Here is a 25,526-nt window from a genome sequence, read left to right as displayed (position 1 = left end):
CTACTAAGCTGCTGTTGGGGAACTTGGTAGAAGCGATTTGCCACTTCCGCCTCTCTAGGCTTCACAATAGCTCCCCCCTATCTCGAATGAAAAATGAGTCTTCTCCCCTCCACGAGAATAAATCCGAAAGGCATTTTCAATTCCAAAGGCTTTTTTGTTTGAGCAGGGGACTCCGAGTCTTGTGTTGACAAAGATCAGGATCCTCGATCCCTTCCTGAATATTGATCAACTTTCTCTCGATATTCAGGAATTGCTCACGCGACCCCTCATCCATTAGTGCATCCATTAAGTAAGAAATTAAGTATTCAGAACCTTGTAAATCAAAACCTTACTAGAATAGAACTAACTAGATAGGGGGCAAAGAGGAGCTGTGAAATCAATTCTCTTTTTTTCCTTCTAGCTCCAGAAGCATCCCTGCCTTAAAGAAACCTACGCAGTGCTTCGTCGTAGGCTCCAAGTGTAGCTGTTCTTTGAAGTTCCAACAAACCTGACTACATTAGGGTCCTCCTCGTAGGACAAGTAATGGGCCAATAAATAGGGTCTTAAGGCAAAAATTTAAAAAAGAGATACCTTAACATGGAAATCTCGAAAACTCATGTTTCAAAACGACATCCAAATCGACTCAAATGTCTTCTGTATGGGCATCTTAGGATGTCCAAGCATCTCGAGATATCAAGGTAACTTACACTATAACAAAACAAACATGAGAATCCAAATATCCAACTCACGAGAATTTTGGATTCCCATGAAACAAATCGTCCCTAAAGACTTTTTTCTTTTAAGTTCAAATTTGAACCTCGAATTTAAGAATAAGTAAGCAAAGTCTTGACCAATTGAACTATACTTGTTCGACTTAAACTTTCATAGGTGTATCTATTAAATCTTTAAAAAAATTTATAATTATATCCATAAACTTCGTTCTCTAATTACACATCAATAGGATCATTAACTAAAATTATGATAGAACAAGCTTGTTTACTAGAAAAATATTGGTTAATTTATCATGACACATCGTATATGCAATTGAACAAAATATACAGTAACATATCAAGTTGGTTTTAAATATCATGCGAATGCTATTTTTTTCTCGCATCTATTAATTTTATTGTCAGCCAACATTTCTTCAATAAATTTATCATCATTATTTAGTTGATGAATGATGTGAATATATTATACAAACTAGATTAAAAGATAGAATCAAAGTTGTAATTCCAAACTTTTATAGAGATTAAATAGATTGAATCATTAAAGTTGGTAATAAATTTGAAAATAGTATATGGAATGGGGGAGTTTTGGAGTGTGAATGGGAAGTTGAAGTTTTGAGTTCTGTTCGACCAAAACAATTGTGGGTCTGCGTGCTTATGACGGCATTGAAGATTCAGTAAAGTTGACATCATCGTACGATGACATGGACTCCAAACCAATCACTGTTAGACACGTCATACACGCTGTCATTTACCTACACTACCACCTCACATGCCTATCCTTTGCGAGTCATACTTTTTGCCTTTTTCTTGTTCTTTCTTTTTCTTATCTTTTTTTTTTTTTTTCCTTTTTGGCTCCTTATTTATTTATTTATTTTAGTATTTGGAGAAAAGAATCGTTAGGCATACAAATGCATCATGTTTTGGCTACTACCTAGAAGAGTTACCTATACAAATTACAAATTCATAAAAAATAAAATAAAAGAGAGAAATATATGAATATAATTATAGCATTTCATTGTTTTTTTTTAAATGTAATAGCATTTCATTGTTGGTATAAAGCAGATGTTTTTTTTTTCCTTGAGATGGCAATTGGGTAGCTTATAGTTGAACTAATTAAAAAAAATTGAGTACCTTATATTATATTTGATTTGCAAGGTAGCTCATATTTTGGTAACCATTCATTTACCCATTCCAGTTCCAGCGTAACTGTAGACTTGATAACCAACCTAAATATAATTCAACTGAACTGGTTAAGGTATATATACTCAACAAAAATATCGAAAGTTCGATCAAATCCGATCTTCACCCCTACATGTCGTTGAACTAGACAAAAAAAAAAAAAAAAAGCTCTTGTCTTCATAAACTCATATTTGTTAACATTGAGTTAAACATTTGCTTCACAATTAGAAACCATAAACTTATATAGTTTTTATATCCACGAAACCAAGTTAAAAGTGTAAACCATAAGTTATCTATATCTAACCATCATAGGTGGCTTGTTGGATTAGGATAAATTGAGAAGAAATGAGCTCAAACCTTATGATGGCCACCTATATTTTTATGAATGAATTATTGTGTGTTTTCCGACGTCAAACTAATGGATATCGAAAAATAAAGAGCTATTCATATTTAACTATCAAAGCATCTAAAGCTCAACTTTTGAAAACACCCAAGCCCAAACCCAAAAGTTGAACAATCGAAAAAACACACAAGCCTTTCACAAACTAAAAGGATATCTAGCATAACTAATACCAACTATAAAATCCTCTCGCATCGAGTTACACGTGAATACTTATTTTTGTCAAAAATCTGAAAAAGAAGAAAAATTCAACCCATAATGAGTATTAATTTCGATACTTTAGAGTTCAATTTAATAAAATTAAAACCTCCAAAGTAAAAATTAATTCTCTTAAATTCAAAGGGTAAGAAGAGAACTTCCCCTTTTTTTCCTTTCTTAATGAGAAAAAATAACAAAATGATAATTCAAACTCGAGGTTGCTCTTGTGGAGTGACTTTGTCTACCCAAATCTATTGCTACATAGCGAGCTGCTTGACTTGGTATACTTTTATCAACAAATATTTTGATATTAATGTTTTTGATGGAGTAATATGTAATCACATTCCAATCAATGTTTAATGATCTGCATTTTCATGGATTCATCATTAACTTAGAAATTCTAAAGTTTAAAGCTTGAAGATACGAGAGTTCGATGCATCCTAATTTCCAATGAATTTAATTTTTGCACACGATCTTGATCTTGAAATGTCAATCATGTCAATTGGCCCAACTAATATTGAAGCCAATAATTTTGGATTTCGATTTAAACCTTAATTCAAATAATAATAATCATCAAATTAGGATATACGTATAATAAGTCATTATGGAAAGGTTGTGAAAGCTAAAATATCCACATACCTTGAAACTCGCGTGGCATGACATATGCCTTTTTTTTGTAAAAAGAATGAAAACCGAACAAGTCATTGAAATTAAGTTGTGGTTTTAAAGGAAAATGGTGCTTTTCCAATTCAATACATCAAACCCTACAATACCAATAACCTTTTAATTTAAAGTTGGTTAAATTGGCATATAACATAGGATGTTACAAGAGAACAAATTAAAATGGATAACAACAAAAACCACACCCTATTACTCTTGTCTTGTACTGCAAAAACATTGGTTTTTGCAGCTGTCTCTTAATTAAGTCTTACCCAATATTTTTTTGATAAGCAAGACAAGAAATACCAACCAAAAACAGAAGAAAGCAACACACACAACTGTTTCAAAAGGTGAATGTCCCACCAATGTTGGAGCTGTTCAAATTAAGAGTTGGCAGATCAGATGATGGATGATGATGGATGCATGCCTCACAGCCAATGAACATGGCTACCAAAAAAAAAAAGGAAAAGGAAAAAAAACCCTTCATATTTATACACTGAATGAGTCCAAAAGAAAAACCCACCAATCATAAAGCCAATTAGACATGAAAAAGGAAATGATTTACCACTAAAAGGAAAGACCCTACCTATTATAATCAACACACTCTCAAAGTTTGGGTTTTCTCTGTAACTTATTATAAAATCTTTAAACAATATTATTGAGGAATCATTTGAACAAATATGAATGTTGGTGATGACAATGATATGAGAGAGGATCCACTGCCCTTTCTATTCAACAAAGAAAACCTTGAACGTGAAAGGATTTATATTCAAAATGAGTATGATTGAATGTGAAGGATTGGATTAATAAAGTTTCAAGCTCACAAAATCTGATGTCTGGCCTTTATTGTTAGAATTAATCTAATATGTAATTTACGAGCTCGGATAATTCTCTGAAAGACATATCTAATTATATTTGAGATATTTTAATGGACGTATTAAGTAATCTAATTAGAGGATCAACCAAATCCTAGTAAATAATTCTATTTAATTAGTCTAGCATCAGCATTCTTGACATTGGATGTTCAAATCCTCATTGTTGTACTAAAAAAAATTGAGGCTTCAGATTCATTAGTATGGTAGAATATCATATACCATACATGTCTTTTCACTCTCATTTCCCATTAAAAACAAAAAATGAGTTTAAATTGTTTAAGTGGATGAAGATCAAGAACATAACATGTATGTTTTTCTCTTTAGAAGTTTTACATTTGACCCTAATCACTGAATCCAAGTACTTTTAATATTCCTCTATAATTTTTTATTTTCTTTCCTGCATAATCACATTTTTATACATAATTTTAAATAATATTCATGAAGTTCCATCTCAAAATCAATTGGTGATGAGAGGAGTAGCTCATCTCTATTATAGACCATTGTTACGTCTTTTTTTTTTAAATGTGGGAGTCTTAACAATATAAAAGTAGTTTTCAATTATTAGTAGTAAAAAAAACTTACCTAAAAACATGAATAATTTATAAACATAAACGATGAGAGAACTTTACCTATTTTGTCGGTTGAAGAAATAATTTCAGAGGTTTAAATAACTTCATCAATTTAGACAATCAGAAACCTTTATGTATTTCTTACCGTCACATCTATATGTTTTTTGAGAAATCGATATTGGAAAAGTAAAATGACCTTGTCGACATAGACAACGAGAAAATTGTTGAGGATTCTTCGTGATAATGTAACGGTTACATGCAGAATTTAGAGTTAAATCTAGGAGATTGGGGAAGTATATGTTTATATTTTTATGAGACAAGGAAAGGGGGAGAAAAGAAGAGATAGAAAGAAAAGCATGATGTGACAAGACAAAAGGAAGAGGTCAATTATTGAGGTTGGGACGTATGCATTTCCATTTGAGAATCACTTCAAAAGCAAAATGTCACACTCCAAACTCTCTCTTTTGTCCACTTCTCTTCCCAAGCTTTTAACCTACTTTTACCTTAAAGCATATAAGATTGGATGGGCCCAAGTTTCATTTACACTTTTTTCTTCTGTTAAATTACATTTTTAGTTGTTATATTTTAATCATAGTTTCATCTTTGTAGGATTTTGTCCCTGTTCGTGTGCTTTAACCAGTGAATGGCAACTAGAAAGAAAGGGAAAAAAAAAAGTGCTAACATTAAGCAGAATGATGATTCTGCTGTCAAAAGATCTTCTAATTGTCAACGCAAAATTAGTTAAAGGACATGTATGGGCACCAAAATGATAGAGTCACATTTTCCAAAAGGCAGAGTCTCACAGTTTCAAAAGTATGCATCATCTTGCATTCTACTTAAAACTTACCTTGGCACAAGTTTAGATTAACTTTAAGTTTTGGAGTGTATGTGACCGATCGAACACTACACCAATATAAGGTTCTACTTTGTTATCAACCAAGTCCATGCCAATCTCCATGCTTGACTATTTGCTGACGTGTCAAGCAAATTGAAATCGCACATCAACCACTTTGATTGAACAAAAATGAGACTAGGGTCTATTCTACAGTGCATTGCAATCGATAAATGCATGTTTGAACTTTTGTAACTTCTATTATAGTGCAATCACAAATATATCGTCACGTTTGATTTCCTTACTTCTTACAAACAAGAAAGATATTTGATAAATGCTTTTAATCAAAATTAGATTTGGATGATAATGAAATTTAAAAATATAGAGATTAAATCCTAACCCATAACGTAATGTATAATTTTTTCTTAGTTAAGACTAAGTTAATATGACTGAACATTCTAATAATTAAACATTTTTTCTTTTAATTACAAAGGCAATAATTGAGAATTAATAATCGAATTCTTTTGATGAGTTTTTCCACTAAACATGAGTATGAATTTAATTTAGTTGGTCAAATTATTACATTTATCTCATACGGTGTCTTATTTATTTATTTAGTCGAAGATATATGGTCTAAGAAATAATTTAGATTTGTTTGTTTATAAATTTTATATTTCAAATCCAGATTAGTTTTATCAATCATTTTCTTTATTTCGTAATATACTTTGTTTGGGGGAAGAAATATTGGGGACACGTGGAGGACGCTCAATGGTGCTTAAAAATAAAAGAATATTCCAAGTCCACCTCGAACCTGTCGAAGAGACCAGATTTGTCCAAATACGAGACTAAGTGTAAAAAGTCGGGATTCGACCTGAAGGGGTTCGATCTGCCCAAACCCGACAGGTTCGACATGACAAAAAACAAAGATAACCGCCGGTCGTAAGTGCTGTCGGACCCACCACCTATAAATAGAGGGTCTCATTCACACTCAGTATGGAATCTTATCGAGCTTAATATTGAGTCCGACCTATACTGACTTGATCGTCGGAGATATTACCCTCTTGTGCAGGTTCACTCCAAGATTCAGGTTGAGCCGAGAATTGGATTCGAGCTCGATACGTAAACAGCGTTGTGCAACTCTTTGCATAAACATACTTCAAGAAAAGATAAACTTTTTATTAACTTTTTTTTTCATATATCAAAATTGAAAAATCCAAGCTATGTCGCCAAAGAATCTTCTGTCAATATAAAAGTTGATTATCATTCCTTGTAAAAGACTCCAAAGATATGCAATAGTAACATAATATATAAGCTAAACTATTCTTCCAACCACGATCATCTATGAAATAAATCCGTAAAATCTTTCCTTTAATTAATTCGATTTGATTTTGGAGACTAGGCCGAGGAATATATTCTTTCTCTACCCATCTATCAACAGAAATTTAGATGTTTATAACTTTTGTTCATGTATTAATAAAAGTTATTAAATCTCAGGAAACTAATGATTAAGATTTTTCAAAAAATAGCTTATAAATTTAATTTTCTCTAAATTTCAATGAGATTAAATGCTCCATGAATGGCCTGTAGTGAAGCATTCGATAAACTTTATGGATAATCTCATTGTCAAACTTAGAATATATTCATGATTATAAAGAAAAGGAAAAGCTAAAGATATGATTGTCACTAATTATGCAATGTCTTGTCAAACCATACAATCAAAAGAAAAATTGAAATATTGAAAAAATATGGAATAACTGTAAAAATGGTCCAATTATCTTGTAGGCCCAATAAAGCCCACCAGGAAGGAAATCTCTGATAAGCCCATCAAGAATCCAAGAAATTTGTTGCAATTACTTGATTTGGGCCGAACAACAAAAACTTCATGGTCGAGAAATAGAGTGATGGGATGATTTTTGATGGCGGAAACACAGGGGAAGAAGAGAAAAATGGCGGGTAGAAGAGGGGAGGGGGATTCCAAGAAAACAACCCCAACAACGAATTGGCCAGCCATTAAACCCAAGCAGAATCTTCAGATCGTCCGCCTCAAAGAAAATGATCTCTTCACGGTGAGAATCCATATCCAAATTATCTTCAAACTTCCAATCTGTTCTTAGGTTTACATTTGATTCATCTTCATTCTTATTCAATGCGTCAATTTTTTTCCCTTCCTCTGTTTTTTTTGCTCGTTTTTCCCATTTCGTTTGTGGGTGACCTTTTACAATGGAGATAATGGTGGTAAATGGCTTGTTGACGCAATTTGCAATACTTCATACCCTCTTCGATTTTCCATTTCGTGAAATTCTATTACTGAAGAAATTACGTTAGATGTAGATGCTAAACAAAGATTTCATTATAGGGTTTTTGTTAAACAGTGGAGATATGGATCTGTTGTGTATTTTATTTTTTCGACTCTAACTTTCAAACTCAACCGGTTTGGAACATGTATCTGTTAACGAACTAATTCGATATAGGTTACTTCAGTAGTTGGGTTGGCAATGAACGTTATGGTTTAACTTATGTAGGTGCCAAGTTTTCTCACATCTGTTGAGTCAAAAGGATTCATCACGATTGCAGAATCGATGGGTTTTGTTCATCAGGGGAGCCTTGGTCCCACGAAAGGAGAAGCTTTCAGAGATAATGATCGGATCTCGGTGAATGATCCCGATTTAGCAGACACCATTTGGCGTTCGGGACTTGATAAACTATTTGCTGATATTAAAATACGGGGAAAAGTTGCTGTTGGGTTGAATCCAAATATCAGATTTTACAGGTGACTTCAGCCTTACTTTCTAATCAGGCTCTTAACCATTGGGTTGATAATTTTTTTTTTTTTTTTTTGGTGTCCAAGGGAGTAATGAAGTTGTTCTAGAAACTATTTCAAGTTTCTAAAAGATTGCATGCGAATACACCAATACTTGGCCAAGTGGTCATCGGAGCAATGAAAAATGTTAATGTTAAGAGCTGGGAGAGAATAGATTCAAATCATGGTGGCCACCTACCTAAGATTTAATGTCTTATAAATTTTCTTGGCAACCAATATAATAGGGTGAGGCAATTGTCTCGTGAGATTAGTTGAAGTGCATAACGAGTTTTCACGTGAATAACATTAGCTATCGCTATGCTTTTAGGGAAGTTTTGGCTCAACATTCAAGTGAGGTGCCTGTGAAGCCATAGATAGTGATAGATGAAATCGATAGGACTAAGCAATCCATGAACTTGGCCTAGTGCAGAGCACATTATATTTAATTTTCCTCCCAAAATTTTTTATGAAGGAGATATGCTTATACTTCTTGGCTTCAAGTTTCAAATTATATTTAGAGTTTTACAAGTCAAGCTATAATGCAGATTTTATTTGATTCTCCTTCTAGGATAAGGCAAGCTTCTTTCTTTGCTGTCGCTTTTGTTTTATAGATTGCAAGATTTGCTATAACTATCTACCGTAGTCTAACACCTAGCCATAACATAAAAACTATGGTATTTCAGATACAATGTTGGTCAACGCTTCGGACGCCATATTGATGAAAGTGTTGATCTTGGAGGGGGAAAGCGCACATATTACACTTTGTTAATATATTTAAGTGGAGGTTCTAAAGGCAAAACAAAAAACGATACCAACGATTCAAAAGGTCCTTCTTCCGAGCCTCTGGTTGGAGGGGAAACCGTTTTCTATGGTTCAAGGAATGGCGTTGTGGCCGAGGTGAATCCCCATTTTTATTTCCAATTGCTTTGCTCCATTTGTTTACAAAGTTTCTGATAATCACACGTGAACTTGCAGAGAGACACCTTATCTGTCTTCCTGTCTTTTCCTTTTCCTGCTACTTCAAGTTCCTTGCATTTTTGTTTTTCTTATGCATTTTCTAGGTGGCTCCTACTGAAGGGATGGCTCTCCTGCACCTTCATGGGGACAAGTGTTTGTTGCATGAAGCTCGCAATGTTACGAAGGGTATCAAATACATTTTCCGTTCAGATGTCACATTTTGTTGATGATAAGTTTAGGTAATTTTGTCGATTCATTGGTTGAGTTTCATGTTATTTAGCTATATTTGGAATCTAGCCTTATCTTTTCTTGAATTCTCTGGTTTCATTCTGTTTCTCCACAGTCTATATCTCTTGTTAACTCATACATAATTCCTGACAGGTTGGAGGTCTGCTCGACAGAAAATCATTGGAATTACCTAAATGTGATTAAGATGTGCTATTGACTTGGTTGTTTATATCTCTTGGGATGTCGTGACAACCAAAAACAGGTCTCTAAGGTAGCCTCATTTTATTCAATGACTAAACAACACATTTTATTTGTTACCCGAGCTCATCTATGGCCGATTTTTTGGGGCTGGGCTGGTTCCTAAATAGCTCAAGAAAGTCAGTGTATCTCTGGTGAAATGGAGTTCTTAGTTTCATAAGTTGTACTACAAGGCGACTAGACGACATTCTACTTGCATATGTGATATGCCACTCTGATATGTATTGTTATGTTTACATTCCTCGCAGTTGTGTTCTGACCAAAGGAATTTAATTTTATAAACTTGATTTTTTATTTTTTAATGTTAGGATTGTAACTCAAAGTTGCCATCTTTTTGTGGGTTTTGCATATATTTGTAAACTATGAATCTAAAATATGTCAATAGGATGCTCAAAACCACTAAGAAGAGTGATAATAATACTGAATAGACTAGTTTCGAGGAGGAAAGATTCTTCACCATTTGGACTGTCTTCTGTAAAATGGATGGTGGAAAGAAAGTTTCTTGAAGGGGACATTTTTTAAAAAAAGATTAGTTATTTAACATAAATTTAAATTCGTTTTGAAACTTGACAAACCTCACTTTAAATATAAACTAACAAATGATATTATAGGGTTTGAACACGTAATCTTCTCTTCTACTATGTTACGTAATCTTCTTTTCTCGTACCATGTTAAATTGACTGGCGATCAACAAAGAGCTCGCAATAGTTCCAAACATGGTAGAGTCGGATCTGAACTATCCTTCATTTTCTCTAGCAGTAGAAGATTTATATGGAGAATGGATTTTTCACCAGGAAAGTTACCAATGTTGGTTCGCCAAATTCAACTTACCATGCTGAAGTTTATACCCTGAAGCTATAAGGGTGAAAGTTGAGAAGCAGTTCTTTCATTCTCCACAATTGGGGAAGAGAAATCCGTTACGGTAAAGATTACAGGTCCAAAGATATCTCAAGTGCCAATAATATCAGGTTCCATCACATGGAAAGATGGTGTGCATGAGGTGAGAAGTCCAGTTGTGGTTTACACAACACTTCCATCATCATATTCAATAGCTATTGAAGGGTCTAAACAGCCAAAGAAATTGATTGATACCAGGGGATTCTTTGGTCTTGAAAAACGGAGGGATTTTTGGCAGAAACCAAGGGTAGAATATATGTCTCTCTGATATAGTGTTTTATTTCTTTGAAAAATAATGACAAATCTGACACAGAAGGAAGAAACGGTCATTGTTACAGTTCCTTACTGTTTAGTGAGCTTGTTCTTTACATTCTTCTGTGAACTTGATCTCTGATATATGACATACTATATTTGAGGACTTTCTTGGCTATCAATGGAAGAGGCATCTTTATCACTTTATTTCAAACAGTATAAATTCATCAACATTACATAATTTTTTGTAAAAAAAACTCTCTCTGTTTCTCTCAGTTCACCACCCTGCAATTGACTCTGACATCGCCGTTTTCACTGACCCCAACATTACCCAATTTTACCATTGAAGCTGAAAACTCCTTGAAGAACAAATTCTGATCTTTAGCAAACGACCCAACAATCCTTCTGGTTCTGGAATCACCAAACAGAGCTTGATCTGAACCAAACACACCCTTTCCTTCCATCAGTCGCTTGTAATACACATTGTCAAAAGTTGAGGAAGTTGGGTCCAAGAATTGTCCAGCATTTTTGTCCAAATTGGGTTTTGGACATTTCTCTCTTAGAATCTGCGCAAACCCAGATTCCAGAGTTGGATCAGTTTGATGAATTGAGGTGAAGTTGCGGAGTCTGGATTGGAAGGAAGAACAGTGTGAGCCCCAGATAGAGCAACCAAGTCTTTGACTTGTAATCCCCTGTTTGAAAAGCTTTGGATGAGTTGAGAAACATTGAAAGTTGGAGCTGGCAAGTTGATGGTTTCAGAAGCATTGGAAATCTTCCCATCTTTCCTTCCTTTCAGTACACTCCAATATGGTCCCCCAGACTGCATATTTTTCCAAGAAATCAGGAAAGCAAAGAGAATATCACTGATGCTAAACATTAATAGGCCTCAACTAACTGGTGGGAGGAAGATGAGTTGAGTACCAGAGTTACTACATCTCTAGCAGCAATGGCGACAATATCAGCACAGGAAACAGTACGCGGGCAAGCAGTTTCCAGCTTCACCTTGGCCTCGTCGATCACGTAGAATGACCTCAGCGAGATGTTTGGAGGTGCATCTTTCTCGGCCTGCTTCCCCGGCGTTGAATCTATCAACACTGATGCATCACATCCCTGTCAAACACCAATCCCATTGCATTAATTCTAACACTTGAGAAAGTTTTAGTGAGATTTACGATTACCCTTATGAAACAGTCATGGAAGAAGAGCCTGAGAAGCCGAGGAGGGACTCGGGGGTCATGAATGGAAGCATTGTAAACGGTCTGGAGGATGATTTTCTCAGCATTTGGACATGTTTTTGTGTAATAATTGCCGTCAAGAACTCCTTCAGATACACAAACCACGAGCATGAGCATTAGAAACAAGACTGCTCTTGCATTTGTCGCCATTTGTATTGTATGAAACGTATTTTGGTTTGGCATATATCTGTTTGATCATCTCTTTATATAGAGATTTATGAAGAATGGGAAAGAATTAAGTTAATGAATGGTTAATGAAGCAAATTAGTTGTGTTGATTTGGATTGATCCTACTGTACTTTCAAGCTACTCCATTGTGGAAGAGGACACAATCAGCTGTACTCCCCACTTTTTCTCTTTTCCAACTTTGGGAATTCCTTAAGCAACCATGCTGTTGCTGTTTTTTTAATATCATTCTCTAGTCCAAGTAAATTAAAGGTTAAATGGTTTTTTTTTTTTTAAAGTTCAGAATTTCTTTACTTTAATTTATAGTTTATATAATTATTAAGTTATGTTAAATGTAATGCAAGATTGACTTTGTCTTGTTTCTAACTATTTTCTAGTGCATACTGCACTCATTAATATCGAAGATTATAGAATTGACAAAGTAAACTAATACTCCAAGTCCAATATGTAGTTCAATAATAAATGAATGTTTACATATAAAAAGTCTGACGATATAATATGTTACTGCAAAATTGAGCTACATCTTCGACTTTATGTATGAAGTAAGTATTCGAATTTTTGTAAGGTAAAACATACCAATAAGATTGAAAATTTATAGTCTATGAAACCAAATTAATCAATATTAATTGTTCAAATCAACTGGTTGATTTAGCTTAGACAGTTTTACTGTTACCAGTTTCTTTTTCCCCATTTTTTCCATGTTGGCTTCATTTCTATCTAGATCCAAAATTAAAGGCAGTCCAGTTATTTATCCATGGGACTTCATTCTTATCATTGAAAAGTCAATCACATTACAATTTTTAAAAGTAAATGCAGAGACTAAAATCTTACAAGAACAAAAATACATAGAATAGAAATTAAAAAAAAAAAAAAAAGAAAGAGAAGAAGAAGAGGAAGAAATGTGCTTTAGTTATTTTAATTTCACAAAAAACTCTATTCTTGCTATGTTCAAATACATACGTACATCCAAGAGTTAGTTAAAGTCAATTTTTACTGGTACAATCACTGAAAAATATTCTCAAATACGTTAATTAGATTATAAATAGAGGTCTAGTACAAAAATTATGGGCACTTTCGAGAAAGATAACATTAGAGTTACATTATTGTTAAATTTTATTAATTTTGAGAGATTTATTCTTGGTAGAATTCAATTTTGTTCCTTGGAAGTTGATTTTTTTGTTTAATACAACGGAGTCTACGTCTGTAAATTTGAATCATAAGTTTTTGGTACATATTAACTAATCTTAAGTTTGTCTTTCCGGTTAAATTGTTAAGGTTTACTTTAATTGAAATGGAATGAAATTGAAAGTTTGGATGGGATGAAATGTTACCCACCTTAACCAAATGGTTGGGGTAAAAATTGACTTTTTTTTTTTTCGACTTTTCACCTAGGGTTGATTCGTTAGGCAATGTCCATCAGGTTTGGTTTGAGAATGGCGATGGGAGATGGGCAGGCAAGAACTAAAACTCAAGTACAAACAATAATGCGTACTGCAAATTTTCTTCTCTGTTTGGAAGTCAAGAAACTTAGATTCACTCTCCATTTGTAAAAAAATCTAACTAAAATGTAGAAAACTATAAATAATAGTTTTCCTAACCTTTATTTGGTTACTGTTGTTATTGGTTGACGTTTATTCTATTTATATTATCCAACTTTTATCCGTGTCACATGATCTATTATTTGTAGTTTCGATAATATTATTAACTATATGTTTTTGCCCAAATCAAATACTTTTCATCCTACCATTTCTTCTAAAGATGCATACCTTAAAAAAAAAAAAAATCAAAGCATGTTGCTATTAGTAGCAATTTTTGTCCCAAGTAATACAAAATTTATAGCCATGATAAAATATAACTTAAGATTTTGAAACTCGAAAACTGGAGCGGTCATTTAACATATTTTAAATAAAACTTCCCATATAAAAATGAACATCATATATGGGGAAGGAATTGAAGTAGTTCACACGTTGCACTTGCAATGTAATTTTCTTAAATGTCTTTAAAAAAAAATGTAAAATGAATTATTATTATTATTATTTAGTACAAAATGAATTATTTATGATGATGTGATTGTATTTATTAAATAAGGCCATAAGTATAAGCTGTCCATGGTAAAAAGAAAAACGTTGGGTTGGGATAACGAGGGGACCACCGTTAGCACGGGAGGAGCCCAGGTATCAAAGGGCTCAGATCATGACACGTGTCCATATGTCACATGACAGCTAGCCTCGATATTGTGGCCCACCCACCTGACCTAACTCCTTTCCTTTGCAATAACAAAAACACAAAATCTTTTTTCTTTTCTTTTTTGACTTTTAAAATAATCCAATCCTGTGGACCCCACACGCGGCACGCCTTGCCTAGCCTACCCTCTAACTTGTGGGGCCCACCTTACACGTGCATCCCAATCTTCTCGTAACCCACCACCCTGCACGTGGCAACATCTGACTCACGTGACCATTTTTCTGACCCTCCACGGTAAACAAACCCAAGCCGTGTATCCATCCAGAATTCCTTCAAATAAATATTTGGGGTCGCATTTTTAGTGTTTTTATAATAATCATTTTTAGGAAAGATTAAACTGTACCATTGATAACATTGATACACAATCTTTGAGTTACTGAAATAATGTTAACTATACTTCCTTCCTTGACTCCATAAATATAACTCTCAAAAGGATGGAAAAAAAAAAGTTGGCTTTTACACATATAAAGTCGGGATATAACAGATGAGTTTTCAGCTCTACTAAAAAAGGAAACTTTTACAGCATAAATTTCCATTGATTAAGTCAGATATTTCAGTAAGTTTGTGCTTTAAGCTGCAGAGTTCTCATAATATTTCTTACTACACCCACTGCCAGAAAATTGCATATAAATTTAGAGAGAGAGAGAGCAAAAACAAAGAATTTCTTACTCTTTTTACACAGCTAAGCTAACAGTGTTTATTCGAGGGAAAATAATATTTGCCCAAAATGCCTACTCGAGACAGCGAAGAGAAGAGAGTTAAAAGTGATTTTCAAGGTTTTGAACATGGTGTTTGACAATTTTCAGGGCTTGAGCGACCCATGAATTCGAGCTCTTTTTTCTCGTAAATATCCAACGAAAAATCTCTCAACATTTGAGTTGTACCGGTGGAAGACGGCGCACTGGTAGTCACCGGAGCATTGGTCGTCGCCGGAATCAAACCAGGTGAAACGAGCGACGGCGAAGAACCACTTTCCAACCCACTCGAACCATTCGAAACAGCCCTAGTCAGAACCGGCACCACACCCCCAAATTGCAAACCGGGATTCATGGATGACACGAAATTAGAAATGGGTCTCGCCGGCACCGCCCACAGCTGTGGCTGGTGGCTGTTTGACGTTCCCGGAACCATGAAGAACGGCTCTGTGACGCCGCCGGCGTTAGCCCAGAAAGGAACTAGACCGCCGCCATAGGCCGCCATTGGAGCAATTGGCGTAAGCCCGGATGAAACGGAAGCTTGATCGTTGCAATCGTTGGATTCGGAGTTCGAGTCTTTTCGTCTTCTTTTTCTGGGTGCTTCGCAAATTTCTCCATTTGGCCTCGCAGGAGATGTGGTTGGGATTTTGAGCGTCCCGCCGACTGAGACGGCGATAGCCGGGACGGTGCCGGTTCCCGTCGCTTCGATAATTGCCGGCTCGGCGTGCTCGAGTAGCCACCGGATTGTCTCGCCGTCGGACTTGTGGTCGAGCTCTCTGGTCAGCTGGAAGATACGGGCGGCGCAGGCAGCCGGCATCCGTATCCTGCGGCCGCGGCCCTCCACCTTGGTGTGGCGGTCCTTGGACGGACGCTTCGCCGGCTTAGCCACCGTCGGCGGTATCTGAGAAAGGCTCAGAGGATGCAAAATCTCCAATCCGTGCTCCATAATCCCTTCCTTTTCCTTCTTCGGAACCGCCGGCGACGGCCGCTCCGTATGAGCACCCGATGGTTCGGCCGATAAAATCGCTTCGGCCTTCGCAAGATTCGAATCATCTACGGTGCTACTGGCCTGGTTTTCAAAGACTCCATTGGAGCCTCCTCCCTTTTCATCAACGCCATGGCTTTGGTTGGCTTCCTCCATGGTGAAACCGAAATCAAAATTCAAGTAAAACCCAGAAAAATTGAGGCCAAATCCCAGAATCCCAACAAAGAAAAACGCCTGAAATCGAGAAATTTGGGAGATAAAAACAAGTGAAGCGTGCTATTTTTGCAGAAGAAACGTAACAGAGGAAGAAGAAGAAGAAGGGAATAATACGTTGACCAGAGTGAATATGTTCTCAGTTCGCACTGTGGCTGATTAGATAGAGTAATAGAGAAATCAAAGGCAAAATCAGGGTTAAAATTTCTCTTTTTAGCACAAAAAAATGGAAAAAAAGGTAAGAAAAGAAAGAGAGAAACAAACCCTAGAGAGGAGCAGGAGCAGCAGCCAGAAGCCAACCCCACTTTATCCTTTCGTGTACAAACAAGGGGGTCCCTCAACCCTCAAACCCTATTTATTTTATGGAGTAAAATTTATGGACGGTTCAGATCTTTTCTTTCAATCGCTATTCGCCCAGATTTTGATACGTTTCGATTACGCCGCCCTCCTATTCCTCCCCTGCGCTTTTTTTAATAAAAAAAATCTTTTATGTAAATCTTAATTAATTTTTTTAAAGGGAAATCTTTTTATTAATTAAAAGAATAAACGAGAGAAGAATTTCTCTCTCTATGTAATTGTAAATGCCAAGGTGATGAAGAATGAAGATGAAAGGTTTTAGTTTCCTTTTTCATTAATCCAAAATAATAAGCCACTTTAAAGATTTTTGAGATAGCTAAATTTTGAAAAATAAATGAAAATATGTCTTTTATTTTAAATAATTGAAAATATGACATTTCAAAAAAAAAAAAACTATACCTACAATATTTTAGAAAAGAAACGTCATTGATTAATAGTTAGATTGTAGCAATCAAAATATTTTTATTCTATATAATATAAGTTCACTGAATAACCACTAATTATGATCATAATAATCACTACTATTTTGTATTAGGGGTAAATTTATCTCGATAAAATTTTAGATTTTACCGAAAAGTCATGTGTCATTTTCACAATATCTAATACTTTTTGTCAATTAAATTTTTTTTCTCACTCCTGCTGTTAGCCCTGTTTTATGTGTATGTGTAGTGCAGCCACCTGAACATCACTAATTCAAAGAAGGCCGAAAGCCCAAAATAGTAATTGGGTTGGGCCCATTAGCCTTGATCTTGCTTCCAGTTAGGCTACAAAAATATACGTATGCTATTACAAAGTTATTATTTAAATTGATGCTTCTAAGGTACAAAAATACCTCCTTTTTTTTTCAAGATACTCAACTGGTCAAGTGTCCAGGGATATCGTGTTGTTGAATTTAAAAATAAAAAAAAATATATGGAAAACAAAAACTTTCTTTTTTCCCTAAATGAGAACATCACGATTTACATCATGTGCTTAATTTTGTTTGTGAAGTTTTTGTGCTCCATCCGCATTAAAATAATAATGAGATGAGTTTTTTTCGGTAGAACTCATGGAGTGAAGCTGATCTAGCAATGGGGATTTTGTAACAAATTGGGGGCAGAATTATGTTCAATCCAAAATGGGTTTTATTGGATTTAATCAAAGATTGTAAGAACTTGAGGATCTTTAGGCAAATTCATGCTCAGTTGGTAACATCAGGATTAGTTTACGATGAATTTGTCACAAACAAAGTGGTGGAATTCTTTGCCAACTTTGTGGAGTTTGGTGACTATGCCTGTGATTATATGAAACAAGACAACACGCGCTTGAGTTCATTTCCACTTAACTCTCTGATTTATGGGTATGTTGGTGGCGACTTTCCGCAAATGGCTGTTTCAGTTTATAGGAGGATGGTTAGAGATGGGTTTGTTCCTGATCTGTTTACTTTTCCAGTGGTTTTGAAAGCATGTTCTAACTTTTCAGGGAGTAGAGAAGGCACACAGGTACACGGTGTGGTGGTTAAGTTGGGGCTTTTGAGTGATCTTTATGTGCAAAATTCGCTGGTTCGTTTCTATGGAGCTTGTGGGACTTTTCCTAGTGCAGGTAAGGTGTTTGATGAAATGCTTGTGCGAGATGTAGTTTCTTGGAACAGCTTGATATCTGGGTTGGTGAAGGCGGGACATTATGGTGAGGCCATTGCTTTGTTTTTCAGGATGGATGTGGAGCCAAGCATTACAACTTTAGTCAGTGTGCTTGCTGCTTGTGCGAGAAAGAGAGACTTGGGTATGGGAAAGGGAATTCATGGGTTGATTGAGCGAAAGTTTAAGTCAGATTTAGTGCTAGGCAATGCGATTCTAGATATGTACGTAAAGAATGGATGTTTGTGTGAAGCAAAGAAAGTATTTGATGATCTCCCTGTGAGAGATATTGTGTCATGGACTATTATAATCACTGGATTGGTACAGAGTAACCATCCAAGAGAGTCCTTGGAACTGTTTTCGATGATGCAGACCTCGGGCATTAGTCCAGATGGGATCATCTTAACTAGTGTTCTCTCTGCTTGTGCTAGCCTAGGAACTCTAGATTTTGGCACATGGGTCCATGAGTACATAGATCAAAGAGGAATCAAATGGGACATCCATATCGGAACTGCTATGGTTGACATGTATGCCAAGTGCGGCTGTATCGAAATGGCGCTGCAAATCTTTAATAATATGCCTCAAAGGAATACCTTCACTTGGAACGCGTTGCTATGCGGTCTAGCAATGCATGGACTTGTGCATAAAGCACTAAATCTTTTTGAAGTAATGATAATGTCCGGTGTCAAGCCTAATGAGGTAACATTTCTAGCGATTTTGACAGCTTGCTGCCATTCTGGTCTGGTTGATGAAGGGCGCAAGTATTGGAATAAAGTGAGTAGTAAACTGTACAATCTATCGCCGAAGTTGGAGCACTATGGATGCATGATTGATTTGTTCTGTAGGGCTGGACTCTTGGAGGAAGCTGTGGAGTTGGCAAGGACTATGCCAATGAAGCCTGATGTGCTTATCTGGGGAGTGCTACTCAATGCTTGCACATCTTTTGGAAATGCAGAGCTCTCTCAACACATACAAGATTACATCTTAGATCTTGATCCAGAGGATAGTGGAGTCTTTGTGCTGCTGTCCAATACATATGCTACTAGTGAAAGATGGACTGACGTGACCCGATTAAGGAGGTTGATGAAGGATAGAGGTGTGAAAAAAGCACCAGGATCAAGTGTCATCGAGGTGGATGGTAAGACTCACGAGTTCGTGGTTGGAGATATTAGCCACCATAAAACTGAAGAAATCTACCAACTGTTAAACCTCGTCAACTCTGTCCATCATGAAGCCCATTTGATGCATCCATTTTAGGTTAATGGTCAATTTTCTGGCAAGTCTTTTGGATAACAACTTCGAAACCCTGTTTAGACCGATTCATCAGCATCTACTGCTGCTACGTTGGAACAGATTTTCTTCAATTTTTTGTCCAGATGTATCATCTACCACTTTGTCTAGCTTTATTGCAGCAGGAAATTCTAAAGTCTGCAGTTAAAATTGATAAGATGAATTAATATCCTATCAAGGAAGCGGTGAGCAATGAACAGGATGGAAATTGCTATCTTCTTGTTTCATTATAATCCATCAAGAGAACTATCTTCTTATCTAGCCATGAAGACACCGCCCACCTACATCCAGAAAGCTCATTGAAGTTTCAAGAGTCAAGATTGGGTTGGACGTTGAAGATAGGACAGCGGAAAGTTTCAAATAAGGATTGAACTACTACCGAATTAATGAGATCTTTCTCACTGACAAATCAGAAAGCAGCCAACAGTTTTAGTAGATCAAGAGAGATCTTGCAGCAATGTAAGAGATTGATGATTTATGGTATGCAGTCATTTACATTTTTTTAATTTCTGTATAATTTTATATTCTAAGAAAATAACATGAAACGAATAGCTCTGGAAAAGTCTCATGGGAAAAGATCGTCAATGTTTCATTTGGTAGTTGTTGGATCTGTAAAGATTCCTCAATATGTAATCTTTCTATTGTAAACAAAGTAATTGTACAACTTACAGACAGGACGCAATTCCAAATCATAAAGGAAAATCGGTACAAATGATTTATGCTAGTCTTGCTTTTTCAACTTTCAACTCTAAAATTCAGAGTATCAAACTCTATTCTCCTTCACCCCCTTGGAATGTCTCTCTTCCAGTATCCTTCTTCCCATATACCTGCACCATGGAAGATTCATATCACAGTAAGGTCTCAAATGCCACTCAGTAACGCAACTGATTAACTTTCTAATTCGTTTAGATAAATTTAAATTAAACTCCTTGATATATAAGTTACAGGAAAATCTGGAGATCCGGGCCAGTAAAATAAAGCTTTGAAATGATAGTGAGCCAATGTCATAGAAAAACCCAAATGCTAATGTCAATTTTTAATATTTAAGATACTATTAGTTAATTGTTATTATCTTCTTTGTTCTTACCTTCCAAGCATCATAACAGTAGCTTGAGGATTGGTTCCGGGGGAGTGATGAAAAGTTGATCCATCAATAACTCTAAGAGCACTGACACCGAAAACCTTGTAATCTTGATCAATGACTCTACCAACTTGGCAGCCACCATGGTAATGCCATATGGTCATGACAGTGTCAATGCAGAACTGTTCCAAAGAAACTGCAGCTCTAGCATGCTTAGGTCTCAAGTTGAGAGGCAAACTCGCCATCATATTGAGAAGGGTCTGCACTGGATATTTCCTATCACGAAACTTCGAAAAAGCTTTTGAGTTTACTACTTCTATGATTGTTCTCATCCCCTCAACGCACCTCCTCAGATCCTCTGGTTCTTTGAAATAGTTGAAGGTTACAGAAGGATTGTCATGTGGGTCAATGTTCTGAAGCTCCAGGTGACCTGTGGATCTCGGACCCATAATTTTTTCAAGTATGATTCCACCTTTTAGTGTTGCCTCTCTGAATGGAGTTGCTCTGCCAAATGCTTCTGGAGCTATTGTGAATGGTTGGTCACTCTGCAAATTTCATCTTCAGATTTAGATAAGTAAAACATTTACTTTATGCATTCAGCTTACTTACGAAAAGCACTTTGAATTTCAGTTACGTCCTTCCCAATTTATATGCTGAAAATGAAAACAAGCTGCAATGGTGGAAATCAAGAACCTGATTCAAGAGTAATTCAAAGCTTTCTGAGAGTCTATGAGCCAAAGAGTGAGCAAAGCTCAATCCACTGGCTGTTTCAATGTAGCTGTCAAACTTTGTTATTCCCACCACTTGAATTAGAGAGACCTCCACAGGCCGGGGCGAAGGTATGAAGAGTATGTTCATTGGATTGTCAGCCATTCCTTGCCCTACCATGGGCTGGTCTAACACCACCTTGATCTTATGGGCCCTAAGATGATGGGCCGGCCCAATACCGCTCAGCATCAATAACTGTGGGCTTCCAATTGCCCCAGCTGAGAGAATTATCTCATTCTTGGAGTTTCTCTTCAGATATGCTCTGTGCTTAACACCATGTGCATCTTTGAATATCACTCCAAAAGCTTTAGGTCTTCTTTCTGCATCAAAATGTTCATATTGTAAAGATTATGGAGTTACGTTATTGTCATTCGAATGAGACACGAAAGCGTGTGACTTTGTTATTGGTAGGTCCTGTATCAAATGGAAAGCAGTAATAATGTTTACCTTTGTGGTATATAAACAAGATCTTATGTACAGTTGCATGCAAATAAACTTCAAGACTTCTGGGATCAGCGTACTGAAGCAAATCAGCAGCAGTATGTCTGTATCCTTCTCTGTCAAAGATCGTCCCTCCCACCTTAGTCCCATAGATATGATCATAAGTGAAACCATTGTATGGCAAAACTCCCACTTCAATCAGACCATCCCTCACTGCAGATTGCCACTCCAACATTGGTGGCTCAAATGCCACCAGTTTCTCAACCCATCTGTAAGATTGATTCACCAATGTCTCATTCCAACCAGCTTTCTTCACATAATCCTGACCTGCTCGGGTGTAAAATCCGGCATTCAAGGCCGAACCGCCGCCTAAAACGCGTGCCCGAGCATTGAGAACCCCATCCCGAGAGACAAACTGTTGGGTTGGAGATGATGGGCTGGTGTCTGAAAGGGTGGTGGCAAATTTGCTGATATGCGTTACGTTTGAATTGTAATATGGCGAGCCACCGCGCTCAAGGACTAGAACGGTGGCACCGTGTGAAAGAGTGGCTGCCAATGGACAACCAGAGGTCCCTCCGCCAATGATAATGTAGTCGTAGTAGACGATTGGCGGAGCTGAAGTCGCTTCTCTTACAGAAGTTCTATAAGGAGCTGCAACATAACATATAAATAGTGTGAGAAATGAGCTGGAGAGAGTAGAGGGAGAGAGAGAGACGAACTTACGATTCTCTGAGCAGGAGAAACTAGAAAATAAAAGAAAACCAGCAACAAAAACCTCAGATAGTTTCCACAGCTTCATTGTCAATGCCAAAATGAATATAAAAAATTATAATAGGTATCTTCTTGTCTTGTTTCGCAGAGAAAAACACCAAATTCTGTCCTTTAAATAACTCAAAAGACAAACTTCAACTTGATCCTAACATTCTTTAATCTCCTAAAACATCTCACTTGGCCATCTTTTCCCATCAGAAACAAACACCATCTAGAGTTAACAGTTCAACAACATCCATAGCCAACTTCATATAAAGATTCAGTGTCATCCATAGGCCATAGCCATCCCTCCCTTGTATATCAAATTCATAACCTGAGCGAGCCGAATGGTTTGAAAGAGAAAAATACTTGTTTGTTTTGCCGAAAAAGATGGTATGACCTAAAATCTTTATCAATGATTTTGATTGCGTGGGGCGTCGAAACTATCTATATAACAAGTAATTTTCTGTCAAAGAATCCATGCTATTTAATTCTGATCTTCTACTTCTCTACCTGTAATTAATGGAAATAATTGGAACTATTCAAAAAGAGGTTCTTACTGATCATTTACGTATGTATGGCATAGGTTTGTTTGGTTACTTTTGGTATCTTATTAATTGGTTCAACCCACATGCATTAAAAGAAGACATATATTCACCAAAATTTCCTTCAACTATAAATTACGATCTAATTCAATATGACTTTAAGAATAGAGTTCCATTTCATTCTCCATTTTATATGTTTTGTTTCGATCAAATGGGATCAATTCAAGGTTAACTATGTATTTTTTGTTCATGTAGTTCGAGTATTTTGTCTAATTTTTTTTTTTTTTTTTTGGATAGGAAATAGTATACATATGCTGTCAAATCGAAACTACTTCACTAATCTAATATTTAAGGAGTTGGAACCTCTAATCTTTAGAGAAATAAGTAATATGTTGACCAATTGAATTATGCTCTTGTGGATATAGCACCAATCATTGGTTTTCTTTCCAAATAAATTTATATTTTATTAGGAATTAAACTTAAATAACAATTAATTATCTTCCAATACCCATTAAAAATAAAACACACAAAGAAAGTTTGGTGAAGGAAACAAAGGCCAAAAGCATTACAATATTCTCAATCCAAATTGCTTGTAATTTGCCACTTAATCTGAGTCACAATGCCAATGAGATTAAGGACAAAAGTGTCATATGGTCCTTACCATATTACAGATCAGCATTTAATCTTTATATATATATATATATATAATGTTTCTAATTCGCTCTAACCAAAGCTAAGTGTTATGGGTGAAATAATTAGGTCAATATCGAACCAATCGAGACAAACCTATCATATAGGACCACCCAAACCTACTATTTTATTACTCTCAATTGAATTCCTTTATTTCACGTAACCATATTGGACTCAATTAGTATACAATTGTGCATAGAGAATATCACACACGTGTGAACGATGCTTCTCATCACCTCATCTAATCACAACCAATTAATCTTCACTATTGTGTGTGTTAGATTAATTGCTCCACAAAATGGTTGAAATTATTACGAGGCCAATATAATCTCATTCATTTATTAATTCTATAAATCAATTTTTTAATGCGTATCGAGCGGGATGTGACATGTTGGCCAGAATCCAAAAAGAAAAATAAACAATAATGATGATCATTTTGGAATTTTCTTTCACAAATATTTAGTTTTCAAGATCAGTGACTATAAAAATATATATTATTCAACACATTAAAATTTCCATTTATAAATTTATAACTATAAAATGAAAAAGAAAAGAAAAAAACTTCATTTGTTCCAGTCATGTATAGCTTTCTAAATATGTCTCTTTATTAACTTTTTGTACTAAAAAAAAACGGTATCCAAATTAATTTTCAAACAAACTTTGATATATCACTTTTTCTGGAATTTCAACTCCATCAATTAAATCGTTTCTTAAATTTCTCATTTAATACGAGTTGAAAAATTAATTTGTTGACCAAGTAAGATGAAAATTAATTACATACAAAAGTTGCCCCACCTTCGGTTAATTTTTTTATTAATTAAATTGTTGTTATTTTATTTTATTCTAATGAAATTATTTTTTGAGATAGGCAAAAAGTAGATTAAATTTTTCCATAAAATTATTTAAAATAATTGAACTGAATCTCTAAACTCTAAAGTATCCAGGAAGGAACCACTTTGACTCTACTATACCCAACCACATCTCTAATGATAGAACAAATGGAAGGTTTAAGTTACAATAATTTATATTTTAAGTTAAATAATTTTTAAAATATTGGTGATATAAATCAAAGGATAGAAGATTTTTTTTTTTTAAATCTGAAAAATCAGTTTTATTTTATGATGACGTGTACATAAACGATAATCTTTTTTTTTTAAGTACAATACAAGAACCGTTACTTGCCCGCTAGGTGAGGAAACGAAGCCGTTGCTCCGTTCTGCAACCGTCAAACTTTCCTTTTCTTTTCTTCTCTTTTTTTTTCCCTATTCTTTTTATATTAAAGTTTTTTTATTGATATTTAATTTATTAATTGAAACGAGATTAAACATAGTCTATAGGTAAAGACGTAGATCAACTTTTTTTTAATTATAAATTCAAATTATCACTTTTTCACCCAAACTAAAAGTCTTTTTTTTTTAAATACAAACTAAAAGTCATTATAAATACTAATTATAATTATTATTTATATATATGTAAAAATCATCAACAAATTAATTAAGACATATATCATCGTCAGTTCAAATATCTGAAATGTTACCGAACTAAAAAAATTCGAAGTAAAATAGTTAACAACTATTTGTTTACCCATTAAATCATGGGTAAATCTCACTAATAAACAA

General features: G+C 35.3%; 5 protein-coding genes across 7 annotated transcripts; 2 read left to right on the top strand and 3 right to left on the bottom strand.

The window, feature by feature from the left end:
- The first annotated feature begins 7,310 nt into the window (after nt 1-7,310).
- Nucleotides 7,311-9,965, top strand: LOC111011396 (2-oxoglutarate (2OG) and Fe(II)-dependent oxygenase superfamily protein). Its single transcript, XM_022285126.2, has 5 exons — nt 7,311-7,486; nt 7,943-8,190; nt 8,904-9,117; nt 9,282-9,416; nt 9,559-9,965. The coding sequence occupies exons 1-4, from the start codon at nt 7,337-7,339 to the stop codon at nt 9,402-9,404; spliced, it is 735 nt and encodes a 244-aa protein (XP_022140818.1). The 5' UTR covers nt 7,311-7,336; the 3' UTR covers nt 9,405-9,416; nt 9,559-9,965.
- Nucleotides 9,966-10,808: 843 nt separating this feature from the next.
- On the bottom strand, nt 10,809-12,241 carry LOC111011620 (Peroxidase superfamily protein). The gene is given in 4 exon segments (XM_022285471.2): nt 10,809-11,467; nt 11,470-11,632; nt 11,734-11,922; nt 11,991-12,241. Coding segments are annotated over 4 exon segments (975 nt in total). The 5' UTR covers nt 12,231-12,241; the 3' UTR covers nt 10,809-11,084.
- A 2,738-nt stretch (nt 12,242-14,979) lies between these two features.
- Nucleotides 14,980-16,764, bottom strand: LOC111011648 (TCP family transcription factor). 2 transcript variants are annotated; one of them, XM_088117444.1, is made up of 2 exons: nt 16,634-16,764; nt 14,980-16,390 (listed from the first exon to the last, which is right to left on the bottom strand). In XM_088117444.1, exon 2 carries the CDS (start codon nt 16,310-16,312, stop codon nt 15,248-15,250), a length of 1,065 nt encoding a protein of 354 aa, XP_087973570.1. In that variant the 5' UTR covers nt 16,313-16,390; nt 16,634-16,764; the 3' UTR covers nt 14,980-15,247. The 2 variants fall into 2 exon arrangements, with proteins under 2 accessions (XP_087973570.1, XP_087973573.1); XM_088117447.1 differs by lacking the exon at nt 16,634-16,764 and adding an exon at nt 16,487-16,627.
- A 1,163-nt stretch (nt 16,765-17,927) lies between these two features.
- Nucleotides 17,928-20,356, top strand: LOC111011685 (Pentatricopeptide repeat (PPR-like) superfamily protein). 2 transcript variants are annotated; one of them, XM_088118929.1, is made up of 2 exons: nt 17,928-18,065; nt 18,188-20,356. In XM_088118929.1, exons 1-2 carry the CDS (start codon nt 18,062-18,064, stop codon nt 19,597-19,599), a joined length of 1,416 nt encoding a protein of 471 aa, XP_087975055.1. In that variant the 5' UTR covers nt 17,928-18,061; the 3' UTR covers nt 19,600-20,356. The 2 variants fall into 2 exon arrangements, with proteins under 2 accessions (XP_087975055.1, XP_087975056.1); XM_088118930.1 differs by lacking the exon at nt 17,928-18,065 and having other exon boundaries at nt 18,170-18,307; nt 18,417-20,356.
- LOC111011686 (protein HOTHEAD-like) lies at nt 20,201-23,093 on the bottom strand. The gene is made up of 5 exons (XM_022285546.2): nt 22,646-23,093; nt 21,929-22,573; nt 21,407-21,801; nt 20,720-21,258; nt 20,201-20,459 (listed from the first exon to the last, which is right to left on the bottom strand). Exons 1-5 carry the CDS (start codon nt 22,719-22,721, stop codon nt 20,396-20,398), a joined length of 1,719 nt encoding a protein of 572 aa, XP_022141238.1. The 5' UTR covers nt 22,722-23,093; the 3' UTR covers nt 20,201-20,395.
- Nucleotides 23,094-25,526: the final 2,433 nt, after the last annotated feature.

Source organism: Momordica charantia (assembly GCF_013281855.1).
Source record: "Momordica charantia cultivar OHB3-1 chromosome 10 unlocalized genomic scaffold, Mcharantia_2.0 BLBB01000010.1, whole genome shotgun sequence".
Lineage (NCBI taxonomy): Eukaryota > Viridiplantae > Streptophyta > Magnoliopsida > Cucurbitales > Cucurbitaceae > Momordica > Momordica charantia.
Note: the sequence above shows the minus strand (reverse complement) of the source record. Positions and strands in the feature narration are given on the sequence as shown.